Source organism: Tetrahymena thermophila (genome assembly GCF_000189635.1).
Source record: "Tetrahymena thermophila SB210 genomic scaffold scf_8254718, whole genome shotgun sequence".
Lineage (NCBI taxonomy): Eukaryota > Ciliophora > Oligohymenophorea > Hymenostomatida > Tetrahymenidae > Tetrahymena > Tetrahymena thermophila.
Window position 1 is genome coordinate 191,442 of NW_002476483.1, and position 16,467 is coordinate 207,908.

At 23.2% G+C, this 16,467-nt stretch overlaps 4 protein-coding genes across 4 annotated transcripts; 2 read left to right on the forward strand and 2 right to left on the reverse strand. All coding sequences in view use genetic code 6, as the record gives it.

The window, feature by feature from the left end:
• Window positions 1-568: 568 nt before the first annotated feature.
• Window positions 569-3,080, reverse strand: TTHERM_00809320 (transmembrane protein, putative; the record flags this gene model as incomplete). Its single annotated transcript, XM_001012032.2, has 4 exons — window positions 569-729; window positions 790-1,325; window positions 1,398-2,173; window positions 2,259-3,080. 4 exons carry the CDS (start codon window positions 3,078-3,080, stop codon window positions 569-571), a joined length of 2,295 nt encoding a protein of 764 aa, XP_001012032.2.
• Window positions 3,081-5,545: 2,465 nt separating this feature from the next.
• Window positions 5,546-8,066, reverse strand: TTHERM_00809330 (transmembrane protein, putative; the record flags this gene model as incomplete). The annotated part of the gene is made up of 2 exons (XM_001012033.2): window positions 5,546-7,159; window positions 7,245-8,066. 2 exons carry the CDS (start codon window positions 8,064-8,066, stop codon window positions 5,546-5,548), a joined length of 2,436 nt encoding a protein of 811 aa, XP_001012033.2.
• Window positions 8,067-8,680: 614 nt separating this feature from the next.
• TTHERM_00809340 (type A von willebrand factor domain protein) lies at window positions 8,681-11,365 on the forward strand (the record flags this gene model as incomplete). The annotated part of the gene is made up of 1 exon (XM_001012034.1): window positions 8,681-11,365. One exon carries the CDS (start codon window positions 8,681-8,683, stop codon window positions 11,363-11,365), a length of 2,685 nt encoding a protein of 894 aa, XP_001012034.1.
• Window positions 11,366-13,136: 1,771 nt separating this feature from the next.
• On the forward strand, window positions 13,137-16,427 carry TTHERM_00809350 (cyclic nucleotide-binding domain protein; the record flags this gene model as incomplete). The annotated part of the gene is made up of 3 exons (XM_001012035.2): window positions 13,137-13,654; window positions 13,816-14,170; window positions 14,619-16,427. The coding sequence occupies 3 exons, from the start codon at window positions 13,137-13,139 to the stop codon at window positions 16,425-16,427; spliced, it is 2,682 nt and encodes an 893-aa protein (XP_001012035.2).
• Between the last annotated feature and the right edge of the window lie 40 nt (window positions 16,428-16,467).

The following is a 16,467-nucleotide window of genomic DNA, read 5'->3' on the forward strand; positions in this document are numbered from 1 at the left end:
GAAATAATTCGAAAGTGTGTATTTAATTTGTTTTAGTAATAAAAGTAAAGCAAAAACTGTTATTAATAAAATAAATGGAACTAAAAATAACAATTGAGTAAAAAGCAGTATATCCATCCATTAGAAATATGATCATCTATAGTTCGTGGATTGTAAAACTAATATAATAAAAAGTCAAAATATTTCATAATCAAATAAATAAATACTACTTTTTACAATTAATTCATAGTTAAATTAAAAAAATCTTAAAATTTCCATTATATATTAGAAAATTTATAATCAGCGCAATTCTTATATAAGCAGATTTAAAAGCAAATTTATGTTGCCAATTTGTGATGTTTTTGTTTTAGTGAAGAGCCTTGAAAAAGGCAGTACACTAGGGTACTATACATGTATATATAAATTTCAAATTTACTTATTCTAACTTATATAAAACTCATTAAGCAATAAAATATAATTAATTTTATTTAATTTGATGGAACAAAAAAAATTATCTTATAAAATAAATTTTTAAAAACAAATGATATATGTAATAAATTGGTAATTCGATAATTAATAGCTAATCAAATCATAATTAAGATAGTTAATTCATATTACTTATAAAAGTATTCAACCTCTTTTTTTTATTATTTTGATTTATTTCTTCAAATTCATCATCTTAATTCTAACTCTCCTAAGTTTAATTGCTAAATTATTGATTTTAATAGTCTGGTTTTTTGGGTTGTTAATCTTTTATGTAATTGAATTATTATTATTCAAATTAATTAAGCTTAAATGTTGTTCGATTACTTTTAGATGATACTAAAGGGTTTAAAATGAGCCTAAAAGAATTTTTATCTTTTCCATGTTTACTTAAGTTATTATTGTAGTTTTAATTTGATAAGTTTATTGATTATTTCATTGAAGCAGTTAAATTTTAAAAAGATATTGTTTTACTTTCTTCATTTTATGATATTTAATTTTAGAATAATATTGGTTTTTCGTTTAGTTATTCGAACATTTTTTTAAGTGCAGGATCAAGTTAGTTGATTAATTTTTAATCCAAAGTGGATTAATCACTTTTATAAGCTATATTTTGGTAGGCTTTAAAACTTTCACAGGCCTTTTATAATTCTGATCTATTATCTTGATAAAGCAAGTCAATTTCTATATTTTGTTTTTTATCTTTTTATTTCATAGAAATATCAGTCTAGATGGTGGGTTTAGGCAAGTAGTCAAACAGTTTGAGCTGATCTTGATCAAAAATAAGTCTTTTTAACTTTTCTAACTCATTTAATTTATGGATAATGTTGAATATATCAATGTTATAATAAAGCTTTTCTCTGCTATAATTTATTATATATTTTTACTTCTTGTAAAATTTACTAAAATAACAAAAGATTTTAGATTTGAAATACTACCAAATGCTAAGCTACATAGAACTCATTTAATTATCAAAGTGTCTTTTGAACTTATCCTCAACTTATTTCTGGCTTTTCTCTTATTCTTTCTCAGAAAATCCCTTGCCTTATAAGTTATTAATTTGCTAATCTGCTACCCCAACTGATTTTTTTAATATTGTGCTCTAATCTTCAAAATAGCTCATCATCAGCTAAGAAATTTTTAATTAATTACTTTTTTTATTTTCCTTTTATTCCAAAACTGCATCTTATTCATTTAAATTGCAATAAACTTTATCAGATTTTTAATCCTCATAAATAAAGTTTTTTTTGGGGGGGCTTTCCAGGAGAACTTGTTTTTAAGCATTTTCGTTTATTTAACTTTTTAAACAAAAGTTTTATTAATGATTTTTTCTCAAATTCTCATTACTGCTGTTAAAGCTAACTTTCGAACTTTTGTCAAAGCTTTATTTTGACTTTTTAAGCTTTTTTTTATTTCCCTGTTTTTGTTATTCATGTTTTGTTTCATTTACTTCTTTTTCCTCATTTTATTATTTGCTTTTTAAATTCCCTTCAAATTTAAAAGCTTTGTTAATAAGGTCAATATCTAACTTTGTCTGTGATACTTTTTTGCAAAGCACATATCCAATTGCAAGAAAACTCTAAGTAAATCCTCCAATTTCAGAAAAAATAGAAATGAATTTTTTATATGATCTTTTATAGACACTCTCTTTTTGCTTTTCAAATCTGAAACGAATGGTAAGAAAATAATCCTAAAATGATGGAGGATATTCCTTTTATAAAAAAAAATATTTTAAAATTACTATATTACTTTTTAAACAAAACTTAAGTAAAAAATTGGATGTGCAATTTATTTACATAATTTTCAGAAAAACTATAAGCAGGAAATCTTTAAGTTTCCACATTAGGAAAAAACCATCCGAAATCACTGTAAACATAATTATTACGGATGTAAATGTACACATCTTTTGGGAGCTCAGTACTAGTAGACCAAAACATATCTCTGGAGTAAATTTTGAATGGATTGTCACTAATAGTTGGATCTACATAGGAATCAGATAGCTAAAGACCAAAATTAGACTTTTAAAGAAAACTGTCTAAAATTTCTTAAGATTAACAATTTTTAGTACACTTCTTAACTGTAATCTGAATTTCTGAATAAACTTTAGAAGGAAAGTCCCCTTAAATTGGCAATTCAAAATCGGGAGGAAGACAATACATATTAGTATAGTTAAGCTGAAGATAGTATTTTTAGTTTTCAAGATTTTAGAAATTTTCAATTGTGCAAGGCTAAACATTTATGCTATTTTGTTACCAAGTCGAGATATACTACTAGGTAGTCTCATCGAAAGTTAAAAGTTTTTAGTTCCAAAAAGCAGTGATTGTATAAATGCTTTCATCAATAAAGTGATTGAAATCTTTAGGATTTTCCATTCCAAATGCTAAAGGAAAATTTTTGCTTGACGCATTAAATATAGCCGGATCATCAACTTATCTTTCGTTGTAGATAACCTCAGGATTATTTCCTTAAACTAGATCTACAATTAATCCAAATAGCCTGTAAGAGATAAGTACATATATTATGAGGGTAAAGTATGAGCCTAATCTTGTGTTATATGTTTGTTATTTGTTAAATCTTAAGAAGATTTAACTACCAAAGATGTCTAATTTATCTATCATTTTTAAATTATTTGTTTTCCACTTTCTAACTTATCTTATGCGTTAATTTTACTAACTTTTTATTACAATTTAATTAAAGAATTTTTTGTATGGGCTTTTCAAAAAAGCTTAAAAAATAAAAATTAATAATCTGCTAAGTTAATAATAATATATGTGAATAATTAATTAAACCTATTTTTTTATTTTATAAAATTTTCAAAAGGAATGACTTTTTTAGCAATCTCTTTATTTCATAGTAGATTTATCTTAAAATAATTTTTAGTTTTATTTATTTGAAAAGAAATCCATACAATTTATTCTTTAGTTAATATTTAATCCATGATGTTTGATCAAATAAGTCAATAAAAAATAATTTTATTTATTTATTTATAAACTATTGTACTTTTCTTTATGTTGGAAACCAATGAGGCTGTGAAAATTTCTTTAGTATATTCGAATTTTTGAATTTTTATCACTAATGAAACTTTTTAATAAAATGTAAAAGAAAGTTTAAAAAAATACATTAAAACTAAGTATTTCAAAAAATAAATATTAAAAAAATGTAATGATAATTCAGTGAACAAATTTTAAACATATGAAAACTAATTTTACTAATAATTAATTGATTAATAATTATCTATTTATTGATGAAAAAATGGATAGAATTTTTAAATATGAACTAATTAGATTTCATTGCAGATAAAAGATAGAAAAAATGTAACAATTACGTGGATTTAAAAGACTCAATTTAAAACACATTTATGAATAAAGACAACCAAGAGGTATTGTATTAAGTTTAATCCGTAGAATTAAAATACAAATAATTATTATTTTCATATAAATTCTTACAAAGTCCCAATTGTTAGTAAAACTTATTTTTTAAATCTATGTAATACTATCCTTATTTTTTTTACTTAACTTTGATTTAATTTATTTTATCTTTGCAATTAATTATTGATTCTGATCAAAAATTACAAAGGTAAAACTCCCCAAAAAGTTAATATTAAAATTGAATAATGTTATATAAATTTATTTGGATCAAAGTCACTGCATTTTACTGTAAGATCAACTGTATTATAAATTAATTACCCACTCCACTTGCAAAAAAGAATTATTTTGATGAAATATGATATTTATCTATTTTATTTAAAAAAAACTTTAGAGCAATTGAAATGTGTGTAAAAATAATAATATTAAATTCTAATTTTTTTTATCTGTTTTAGTAATAAGAGTAACAAGCACTATAATTAATAAAATAAATGGAACTAAAAATTATACTATTGAGTAAAAAGCAGTGTATCCATTCATTAAGAATAAGGTCATCTAGAGTCACTTATAGTGGAGTATTTTTAATAAAATTTCTAATCTTTGAAGTTTTTTCAAATGGAATATTTGCCTAAACTAAGAGTTAAATAAATAAATAAATATTTAAATATTGACTCTGTTCATAGATTACATAGGTAGAACTCCCCAAAAAGTTAGTAATGAAATTGAATAAGGGTATGTTAATTTATTTGGATCAAAGCCACTGAATTTTACTGTAAGATCAACTGCATTATAAAATTAATTTCCCACTTGCAAACAAGTAAATGTTTTGATGAAATATGATATTTATCAATCATATTAAAAATAAATCAAAGAAACGGAATATGTGTAATTAATCTGTTTTAGTAATAATAGTAAAGGAAACACTATTATTAATAAATTAACTGTAACTAAAGAGTATACTATTTAGTAAAAAGCAGTGTATCTATTCAATTAGGAATATGATGATCATCTATCTATAGTTTGCGGATTAGGGAAGTTCACAATAATATAAAATTGATATAATAAAAAGACAAATATTTTATAATCAAACAAATAAATACTAATTCTAATTGTAGATTTTTTTTATGTAATAGAAAGATTAATATAATATTAAACAAATTTATATAATAGTATTTCATATATATTTATTTATGTAGTTTGTATTAAGTTTATAATCATTTATATCAATATTTGAGAAGTTTTTCCTCTCATCCTTATTACTAACATGAATTAATTAGTAGATGATCTATATTATATATTTTTATTACTTCAATTTTTATATAAAAATTTTTTTTACAACTTACTCAAGAATCAAATAAAAATTAATTAATAAATGATTGATTGATTGACTGCTTTTATGGTTACTTCGTTAAAATAAACAAAATTTATTGTTTACCTTAATTAAGAAATAACCTTTTATTATAAAATGTTTCATCAAAATTATATTTAAAAAAGAGAAAAAAATAAATTTACAATAATATTGATAAGTTTTTAGAGTTAATGTTTATATATATTTCAAATTTACTTGTTCTAAATCATATAAAACTCTATAAGCACTAAAATATAATTAATTTTATTTAATTTGATGGGACAAAAAAAAATTATCTAATCAAATAAATTTTTAAAAATATATGATGTATGTAATAAATTAGTAACTCGATAATTAATAGTCAATCAAATCATAATTAAGATAGTTAATTCATTTTACTTACAAAAGTATTCAACCTCTTTTTTTTATTATTTTGATATATTTCTTCAAATTCATCTTCTTAAATTTAACTCTCCTAAGTTTAATTGCTAAATTATTGATTTTGATTGTCTCGTTTTTTGGGTTGTTAATCTTTTATGCGATTGAATTATTATTATTATTCAAATTAATTACACTTGAATGTTGTTATATTACTTTTAGATGATGCTTAAGGGCTTAAAATGAGTCTAAAAGAATTTTTATCTCTTCCAAGCTTGCTTAAATTATTATTTTAGTTTTAATTTGATAAGTTTATTGATTATTTCATTGAAGCAGTTAAATTTTAAAAAGATGTTGTTTTACTTTCTTCATTTTATGATATTTAATTTTAGAATACTGTTGATTTTTCGTTTAGCTATTTGAACATTCTTTTAAGAGCAGGATCAAGTTAGTTGATTAGTTTTTGATCTAAAGTGGATTAATCACTTTTATAAGCTATATTTTGGTAGGCTTAAAAACTTTCACAGGCCTTTTATAATTCTGATCTATTATCTTGATAAAGCAAATCAATTTCTATATTTTGTTTTTTATCTTTTTATTTCATAAAAATATCAGTTTAGATGGTGGGCTTAGGCAAGTAGTCAAACAATTTGAGCTGGTCTTGATCAAAAATTAGTCTTTTTAACTTTTCTAATTCATTTAATTTATGGATAATGTTGAATATATCAATGTTATAATAAAGCTTTTCTCTGCTATAATTTATTATATATTTTTACTTCCTGTAAAAATTACTAAAATAACAAAAGATGCTTGATTTAAAATACTACCAAATGCTAAGCTACATAGAATTCATTTAATTATCAAATTGCTTTTTGAACTTATCCTCAACTTATTTTTTGCTTTTATCTTATTCTTTTTCAGAAAACCCTTTGTTTTATAAGTTATTAATTTACTAATCTGTTACCCCAACTGATTTTTTTAATATTGTGCTCTAATCTTGAAAATAGCTCATCATCAGCTAAGAAATTTTTAATTAATTGCTTTTTTTGTTTTCCTTTTATTCCAAAACTGCATCTTATTCATTTAAATTGCAATAAATTTTATCAGATTTTTACTCCTAATAAATAAGGTTTTTTTTTGGGGGTCTTTCCAGGAGAACTTGTTTTTAAGCATTTTCATTTATTTAACTTTTTAAACAAAAGTTTTATAAATTATTTTTTCTCAAATTATCATTACTAGTGTTAAAACTAACTTTTGAGCTGCTTTTATTTTCTAAATTTTATTTTGACTTTTTATGCTTTTTTTTATTTCCCTGTTTTTGTTATTCATGTTTTGTTTCATTTGCTTCTTTTTCCTCATTTTATTATTTACTTTTTAAATTCTCTTCAAATTTAAATGCTTTGTTAATAAGGTCAATATCTAACTTTGTCTGCGATACTTTTTTGCAAAGCACATATCCAATTGCAAGAAAACTCTAAGTAAATCCTCCAATTTCAGAAAAAATAGAAATGAATTTTCTATATGATCTTTTATAGACACTCTCTTTTTGCTTTTCAAATCTGAAACGAATGGTAAGAAAATAATCCTAAAATGATGGAGGATATTCCTTTTATAAAAAAAAATATTTTAAAATTACTATATTACTTTTTAAACAAAACTTAAGTAAAAAATTGGATGTTCAATTTATTTACATAGTTTTCAGAAAAACTATAAGCAGGAAATCTTTAAGTTTCCACATTAGGAAAAAACCATCCGAAATCGCTGTAAACATAATTATTACGGATGTAAATATACACATCTTTTGGGAGCTCAGTACTAGTAGACCAAAACATATCTCTGGAGTAAATTTTGAATGGATTGTTACTAATAGTTGGATCTACATAGGAATCAGATAGCTAAAGACCAAAATTAGACTTTTAAAGAAAACTGTCTAAAATTTCTTAAGATTAACAATTTTTAGTACACTTCTTCACTGTAATCTGAATTTCTGAATAAACTTTAGAAGGAAAGTCCCCTTAAATTGGCAATTCAAAATCGGGAGGAAGACAATACATATTAGTATAGTTAAGCTGAAGATAGTATTTTTAGTTTTCAAGATTTTAGAAATTTTCAATTGTGCAAGGTTAAACATTTATGCTATTTTGTTACCAAGTCGAGATATACTACTAGGTAGTCTCATCGAAAGTTAAAAGTTTTTAGTTCCAAAAAGCAGTGATTGTATAAATGCTTTCATCAATAAAGTGATTGAAATCTTTAGGATTTTCAGTTCCAAATGCTAAAGGAAAATTTTTGCTTGACGCATTAAATATAGCCGGATCATCAACTTATCTTTCGTTGTAGATAACCTCAGGATTATTTCCTTAAACTAGATCTACAATTAATCCAAATAGCCTGTAAGAGATAAGTACATATATTATGAGGGTAAAGTATGAGCCTAATCTTGTGTTATATGTTTGTTATTTGTTAAATCTTAGAAAGATTTAACTACCAAAGATGTCTAATTTATCTATCATTTTTAAATTATTTGTTTTCCACTTTCTAACTTTCGTTATTTGTTAATTTTACTAACTTTTTATTACAATTTAATTAAAGAATTTTTTGTGTCTGAATTTTCAAAATAGCTTAAAAAATAAAAATTAATAATTTGCTAAGTTAACATCAAACAAATATGAATAATTAATTTAACTCATTTTTTTTTCAAAAAAGGTATATTAAAAAAATGAAATCATAATAGAGTGAAAATATTTTTAACTTATGAAAACTAATTTTACTACTAATTGATTAATCTATCTATTGATGACAAGATGGTTGAAATTTTTAAATATGAACTAATTAGATTTTATTACAGATAAAAGATAGAAAAAATGTAACAATTACTAGATATTTAAAAGACACAATTTAACTATTAATTTCTTAAAGATTCATTTTTGAAATTTTTTGATAATTTTTTGGGTATTATTCTGATTATTATTATTATCATGTAGACACTAATATCAGATTTTATTAGATGAATTATTTTTAATGTCTATTTTAGGAGTATTCAACTATTTTTGTATGATACTTAAGCTTTCAATCATATTCTGATAATTAATTAATTAAAAAAATAGTAAATCATTATTATTAATAGATGAATAATAAATTAAAACTAAGATCTTTTGACTTTTAACTTGCTACTGATGGATCTTAAAAATCATCTAAAGTACCAGCGACACTTAAAAGTGTTTAATATAAATGCTAAATTATCAACAACATTATGAAAACAGCTTTAACTTAAACATTTGTTAGCAATTCAGATAATGAATACTCAGAAACCAATTATTATTTTCCAATTTAGGAAGGCACATGCTTAGAATCATTTGAAGCTAAATTCAACGAAAAAACCATAAAAGGAATCATCAAGGAAAAATCTGAGGCAAAAATCGAATATCAAGAAAATAAATAACAAGGTAATTTTGTTTCATATGCTGAGACCTCTACAGAGAAAGATCAAGACTATTGCAAAATACTTTTAGGAAACTTGCCTCCTAATCAGAAAGTATAAATTAATCTAGTTTTTTCTTAATAAATTTCTTGTATATTAAATAAGTATTTTATTGCTTAAATACCACTTCAATACTGTGAGGATGAAGTTTCTGCTAAACTTGGAATAAATGTTCTAACTTTAGATTTATTCTGCACTGGAAAAATTACTTACGCTGAATCAAGAGGTTATCCAGCTTAAAAAAAGGTGATTGATGATAACACAGTCAAATTTGATTTGAGTCAAGCTCTTTTATAAAAAGATTTAGGTTTCTAGCTTGTATTTGCTTTCGAAGGCATGTTTGAACCTCAAGTTATTTTTGGATCAAGTAAGATTTATCATGAAGACTCAGTAAAAAGAGCTGTTCTTCCTGTAAGCAGCTCTGTGATGGTTTCTTTAATCCCTAATTTTAATGAAGAAGTAACTAAGGAATTAGATGACGTAATTAGAGCAGCTATACATAAAGGAGATGATGTCTTTAGTGACGAATTCTAGTAAAAAATGAACTCAGAGGTAATTGATCACTTGAATTCTTCAAGAAGTGAGTTTATTTTCCTATTAGATAGGAGTGGATCTATGATTGGATAACCTATACAAAAGGCTTGTGAGGCTCTTATTTTATTCTTAAAGAGCCTTCCTACAGATAGTTACTTCAATGTTGTTAGCTTTGGCTCTTCTTATGAAAAGTTATTTTAATCTTCAATCAAATATGATACAAGAAGCCTCGAAAAAGCAATCAATTAGATAAAAGAGTATACTGCTAATTTATTAGGAACCGAAATTTATAAACCTCTATAAAACATTTTTAAAGAAACTAAAATTGATGGGTACAACAAATAAATATTTTTGTTGACAGATGGTGAAGTGGAATCCCCCAAAAAAGTTGTATAGTTGATCAGAAAAAATAATAAATTTAACAGAATCAACTCTATTGGTTTTGGGTCAGGTGCAGATAAGTATTTAATTGAGGAGAGTGCAATTGCTGGCAAAGGCATTTCTAAGATTGTAGATCTTCAATGTGATTTATCTGAAATTATCATCGAAATGCTCTCTCTTTGCATAACTCCTACCCTCGATTAGTTCCAAATAAATTATGACAAAAATATTTTTGAATCTACTTATCCTTCTATGACTAACTTTCCTTGTGTCTTTAAAGATGAAGTACTAAATATTCATTTCTTTTTCAAACCTACTTTAGACCGTTCAAGCTTGACTGAATCACAAAAGTAAATATCTATAGAATATTTCGACTCTCGTAAAAAATAAAAAATTTAGAAGTAAATATAGTTAGAAATGTAAGATAGCTTTAATTGCAACCCAGAGCTATAACAATCTGTATTTAAAATTGGAAAACAACTATTTTTAAATGAAAATATAATATAAGAAGATTGTAGCTCATCGTTAATTTAGTAATCAATTGACTATTAGCTTCTCACAGAAAAAACAGCTTTAATCTGTGTAATCGAAACTTTGAATGATGAAAAAAAGATTATGTATGAAAATATATCCCATAGTAAATAGTATACAAACTAAAAAGATGTATTGGAAGAAATATTTACTTAGGTTAATTATTTGGCTTCAAATAGTTTGATTTGTGTTGAAGATTTAAATACTTAAATGGATACATTATAAAATTGTAAAAAGGGATCGTCAAGCTCTTTAAAATCAACAACTTCTTCAATATTTACTAAAATTAAGAATTTTTTCACATTTTCAAAAAAATCTAGTCAGTGCCCTACTTCTTCTAATTTATGTTTTGATGATAAAATGAATTATATTGAAAGTTAAAAATCATGTTTGAAATTATAGGGAAATTGTTAAATTAATGAGCTTAAGGAGAATCTATAAAAAGACTATAATCAAATTAATGCACATGAATTAGAGTAAGATAAATGCGATGAAAATGATTTTGATGAGGATTTTAAAAATAAATTACCTAAAAGAGAATACTAGCTACTAAAAGAAAAAGAAAGCTATCTTTCCATTCCTAAGATAGAAAATTTGCTTAATTTGGTAAATTCTGAAGGTGTATGGAAGTTCGATGAAGGTTTAATTAAATAATATTGTCAAAAAAATATGGAAACAATAAAGAAATATTCCTCTAAATTTAAATCTCAAGATGCATTTATGACTTTGCTTATCGTAATTCTACTTGAAACCTATTATGCTTAGCAAAAATCTAAGTGGATGCTCATTTCTAAAAAATCAAATAACTTCCTAAAATCTTAGATAAATTAATCTGAAGATTTAATTTAAATCAAAGAGAGTATCAGATAATTAATATCTAAATGAATTGATATTCTTTGTTTGAAAAAGCCAAATAATAATATTCTGAATTAGTTTTCACTAAAATATTTTTATTTACCTTGAAAATGATTTATTTATTTACTAAGTTATTTAATTAATTAATTGATGTTTATGATGAATTTTTTTTTTGTCCAAACTTTAATACTTTAATTTATATATACCATAAAAGATCTGAAAGATATTTTTATTTAGTGACTTGTTTGGTAATATAGCCAATAATAAGAAATTGAAATAAGGTAAAAAATTTCTATTTTTTTTTAATTTTGATATTAGCAAGGTATATATATATATAATATATACTTTTTGAGTATAGGGGATTGGGTTGAGTTACCTTAATTAATAAGAATTAATAGTATTTGGTATTATTTCTTTCTTTTGTTTTAAATAAATACATACATACATATACATTATAAAAAAAATTAAATTAATATTTTTAATGAAAATAGTTTTTTATATGAAAATTAACAAAATAATTTTATAATTTTTATCTAAAAGTGATTTTTTATTTAAAAATTTAATTTTTTTTAATAATTAAAAGAAAAAAAACAAAATAAATAAAAATAAGTAAAAAATTTAGCAAAAATAAAGAAAATATTTAGTTTATTTATTACTGAATCTTTCCTTTGTAATCGATTCATTTTAATAAAATCATTCTAAAATAAAAATACTCTTTTTTATTTGTTTAAAGAAACAATACTACACATTTCATTGTCTACTATATATTTTAATTAATTATTATACACACAACTAAACAACTAAAGGAACTTTTAATAAAAATTGATTATTAATTAATTAATTTATTTATTTATTTAATTAGTAGATATAAAATAGTAAGTAGAAGCAAATTTATATTGATTAACCTTACTAAATGGAAAAAGAAGATATAAACTAAATTAAACCTTTAGAATAAACTTAACTACTCATATGCGAGAATAATTAGATTAAGAATATAAGATATGAGAGTAATAAAGATTTATGGACTAAAACTTTTTCGTAAAATACTATACTAACTTAAAACTATATAAATTAGAAGAATCAACCAACAACAATCAAGAATAAACTTTATGAGATAATGTTTAAGATAAGATTCAAAAAATATGCTGATATTTTTTTATAATTTACAAGAAAAAGAATGTTTAGAATGCTGAGTGGAAAATAAATTGAAATGATTAATGACAAAACTTACTTTAAAGAAGAAAAACTTCAGTCTTTTAAAGCCAGTAAGATAATTGATAAAAGATCAAGAAGTTTGTCTGTAAAAAGTAAAGTTTATAGCATAATTTACCACAATTAAAGTCCTAAAAAAAGGGGTAAAGATAAAAGTAAACTCGAATGCTTATATAAATAAATACCAGTCTTTCTGCCTCAAACAAAGTTCATAGAATTTTGGCAAGCGATCAAAATATTTGCTACTTTAATATGCTTTTTTTGTTATTTTATTTGCTTTAGTTTTGAAGCATAGATTAATGAGTATTTCAGAATTGAATTTATAATTATTTGCTAACTGCTAACACTCTTTGATATATTTATTCATGCAAATACTGCTATATACGTGAAAGGTATCTTATGTACCAATAGATAAGCTATTTTTAAATATTACAAAGAATCACATGCTTTTTTCTATGATTTTATTTCACAGCTCTTTCCACTTTCTTACTTCTTAATTACTAACGATCGTTGGCATTCAAGGATTGCTTTAGTTCTACTTTTACCAATAGTTTTTAAATATAAGGATATAAATAATATCATAAACAACATGAAAGATAAATTTCTCTTTGACAAAAAAGCTTAAAATATTATTGAGTTAATCAATCTTTTTAAAAACGTAATTCTCATTTCTCATATTTTTGCATGTATATGGATATTGGCAGCTAAAATATCATACTTAACATATGACATTTCTTAACTTTAATAATAGCCAAATAGTATAAACAATAGTATTAATACTTAAACATGGATAGATCTTATGCAACTAACAGATTCTTCTTGGTTAGTGTAGTATATTTATTCATATTACTTTATTACAGTGACTATGTGCACTGTAGGTTATGGTGATATCAAGCCTACTAATGTGATAGAAATTATAGTTTGCACTGTTTTGATGATGATTTGTTGTGCAATTTTTGCATTTACAATTAATTCTATTGGGTAAATCTTTTAAGACTTTTATCAAAAAGAGAATATAATAAGAGAGAAAAGATTTATAATTGGAAACTACATGATAAAAAAAGGAATATCAAAATCAACTATGAAGGATGTTTATGAATATCTTGAGTAATAAATAAATAATTTTGCATTTAAAATAGTTTATTAAAATTGTTAAAAAAAAATTAAAACAAAAATTAAATCTAAAATTAAAAATAAATAATTAACAATTGATGAATAAAATTAAATTATTATTTTTTTCAATTAATTTTTTAATATTTAAATGATAGGTACTATTGGAAAGAAAAGAGTGATGAAAATCTTAAAGAGGAAAATCATATTATTTCTTAATTGTCGAATGGATTGAGGGAGGAGCTTTTAGCTGAATCAAATCGTATTATATTTAAAGAATGTTCTTTCTTTAAAGATAATTTTAGTTATGAAACTTTGCTCAGGTGTCTGCCAATAATTCAAGAGTAAAGATGCACTCCTGAAGAAGTTATTTATGACTCAGAAATCGGCGATTCTGATGTTTGGCTCTATTTTATCTAATAAGGAGAGCTTGAAATTTATATGCAATCTCCTGATTACTCAAATAAAAGAAAAATTTCATTTTAAAACTCAGCTATTACCATAATTAAATAGGTCTTTTTTTACTTCAAATATTTATTTTTATATAAAGAAAATATAAATAAATTATAAACCAAGTTTAAAAATTATCTTATTAATATTTCTGAGAAAAAAATAAATTAGATTTTAAATATCATACAAACATACATACATAAATATCCTTACAAAATTTATTATAAGATCATAACTAATAATTTGACTCTAGCTAGTCCTTTTCACATGTAAAATTTTTAGCTAAAGTGGTTTTGGTATCTATTGGAGGCGGTGCTATTTTTTATTTATTGTTTAAATTTTTATCTTTAAAATCTAATAAAGCGATGAATGAGATAATAAAAATTTAATTTGAAAGATTAAATCCCCTGCATTTATTTTTACACTAATATTTAATGAAAAATTTAAAACAAAATTAATTGAATTATATTTAACTAATATATCATTAATTTAATTTAAATAAAATATTTAGGGAGACTAATTTGGAGAAGTTTCTTTTTTTACTGGGGAGTAGCCTAAAATGAGTTTAAAGAGTTTAAATTTCTCGAAATTATTGAAGATAAAGAGATCAGATTTTATAAAAGTTATCATGGAAGATAAAGTGGAATATGAAACTTTTTGTATGATTAAAGATATGATAATATTCTCAAAAAATCCAACTATGCTAAAAAAGAAATGCCAATCATGCAATGATCAAACGCATGACATAGGATAGTGCCCTTATCTTCATTTATAGTTAAATAAAGGGAAGATTTATGGGTAATTGCTTAATAGTGTATCCCATTCAAAAAGAGAAAAGCTTAAAATAGAAAGGTCAATAAAATATAAATAGCCTACTTTAGAAAATTTGGAAAATTTTTATGAAAGGTATTTTTAATATTTGAATGATAAATATGAGGATTTGGTATAATATGAAGAGAAGTATATTAATGTCTATCCTTATTTAAGATAAAACTCTTGTTTTGCGTTTCCTCCAGAAGAAAAAATAGAATATTTAAATGGGAAGACAAATGATTATAATCCAAAAGAAAGCAATATCAATTTAAATATTTGTAATAACATTCCACCCAATATAAATGTTATCCAGAAATCTAACTCATTAAACTAAAGTAGTAGTAACGAAAGTAGCAGTACGAATCCTTAGGGTAGCTTAGTAAATTAACACAATCAACAACTTATTCAGTAACCTTCTGCTTACATGAAATAAACATCTAATGCAAAAAAGAATTTATAAGTTAAATAAGTCAGTTTCTAAAAATTAAGCCACTCCTCATGTGATGAAGAATCACAAGAATAAAGTGATGATTTTTAAGAAAATTTAAAACTGAAATAGATGATTTTGGTAGATAAAGATTCGAGCTTTAGTAATAATTAACAGTAGCCATAGATTACTTATACAAATAGCTCTAGTATTTAAAGTTAAAAGCTTTAGGATCCTTGCTCGTAAAATTAACTAAATAACAAATAAATTTCTTTAAAATAAATAACAAAAGATTTATCTGGATTTATGACATTGAAAAGTGATTTGTAACATTAATCTTCTTCTTAAACAATGAATTGTAGCAATAGTATCAACAATATCAATAATAATAATATAAATAACCAGCATGAAAATAAACTCTCTTAATCTTAAAAATATGTTTCATCCATATCTTAAATACCTCGTTAGTATAGTGAAATGTATGTTAAAAGATTAACTTTGCAAGAGATAAACAAATAAGAAACATCGAATGACTAATTTGATTGTTTTTTTGGACAATTTGAAAAGATGAGAAGGATGACCAATTATTTTCCTTATTTTAATTACAAATTCATTTTAGAAAAAATAAATAAATAAATTAATTATTTAAATAACACAAGAAAAGAATCAATAAAAGCTGAATATGCGCGAAGTATAATAAGCCATAGCTTAGTTAATAAAAATAGAAACAGAAATAGCTAAAAAAATATGCTTTTAAGTTAAAATTTTAAGAATTATCAATAGCAAAGAAAAGACTAAAGGATGAATTCCTCATTGTTTAGAGTTGAGAGTAAGAAAATAAGTTAGGATAATTTGAAAGCTAAGTCTCAGTTTGTCCTTAATAATAAAAATCTACACTAAGAAGAAAAATCTGAATTATGCTAAAACATAGAAGATTTCATAACATAAGAAGTAAATTGCTTTACAGCTAGTAAAATAGACCCAAATACGCCTTCTTAAAGTTTCACAAACGAAAAAAATTTCACAAATTATAAGGATGTTCAAATATTTAACAAGAAAGCATCGTATGATTTCTAATGATTATAATTTAATACAAAAACTTGCCTTTTAGATTTTATAA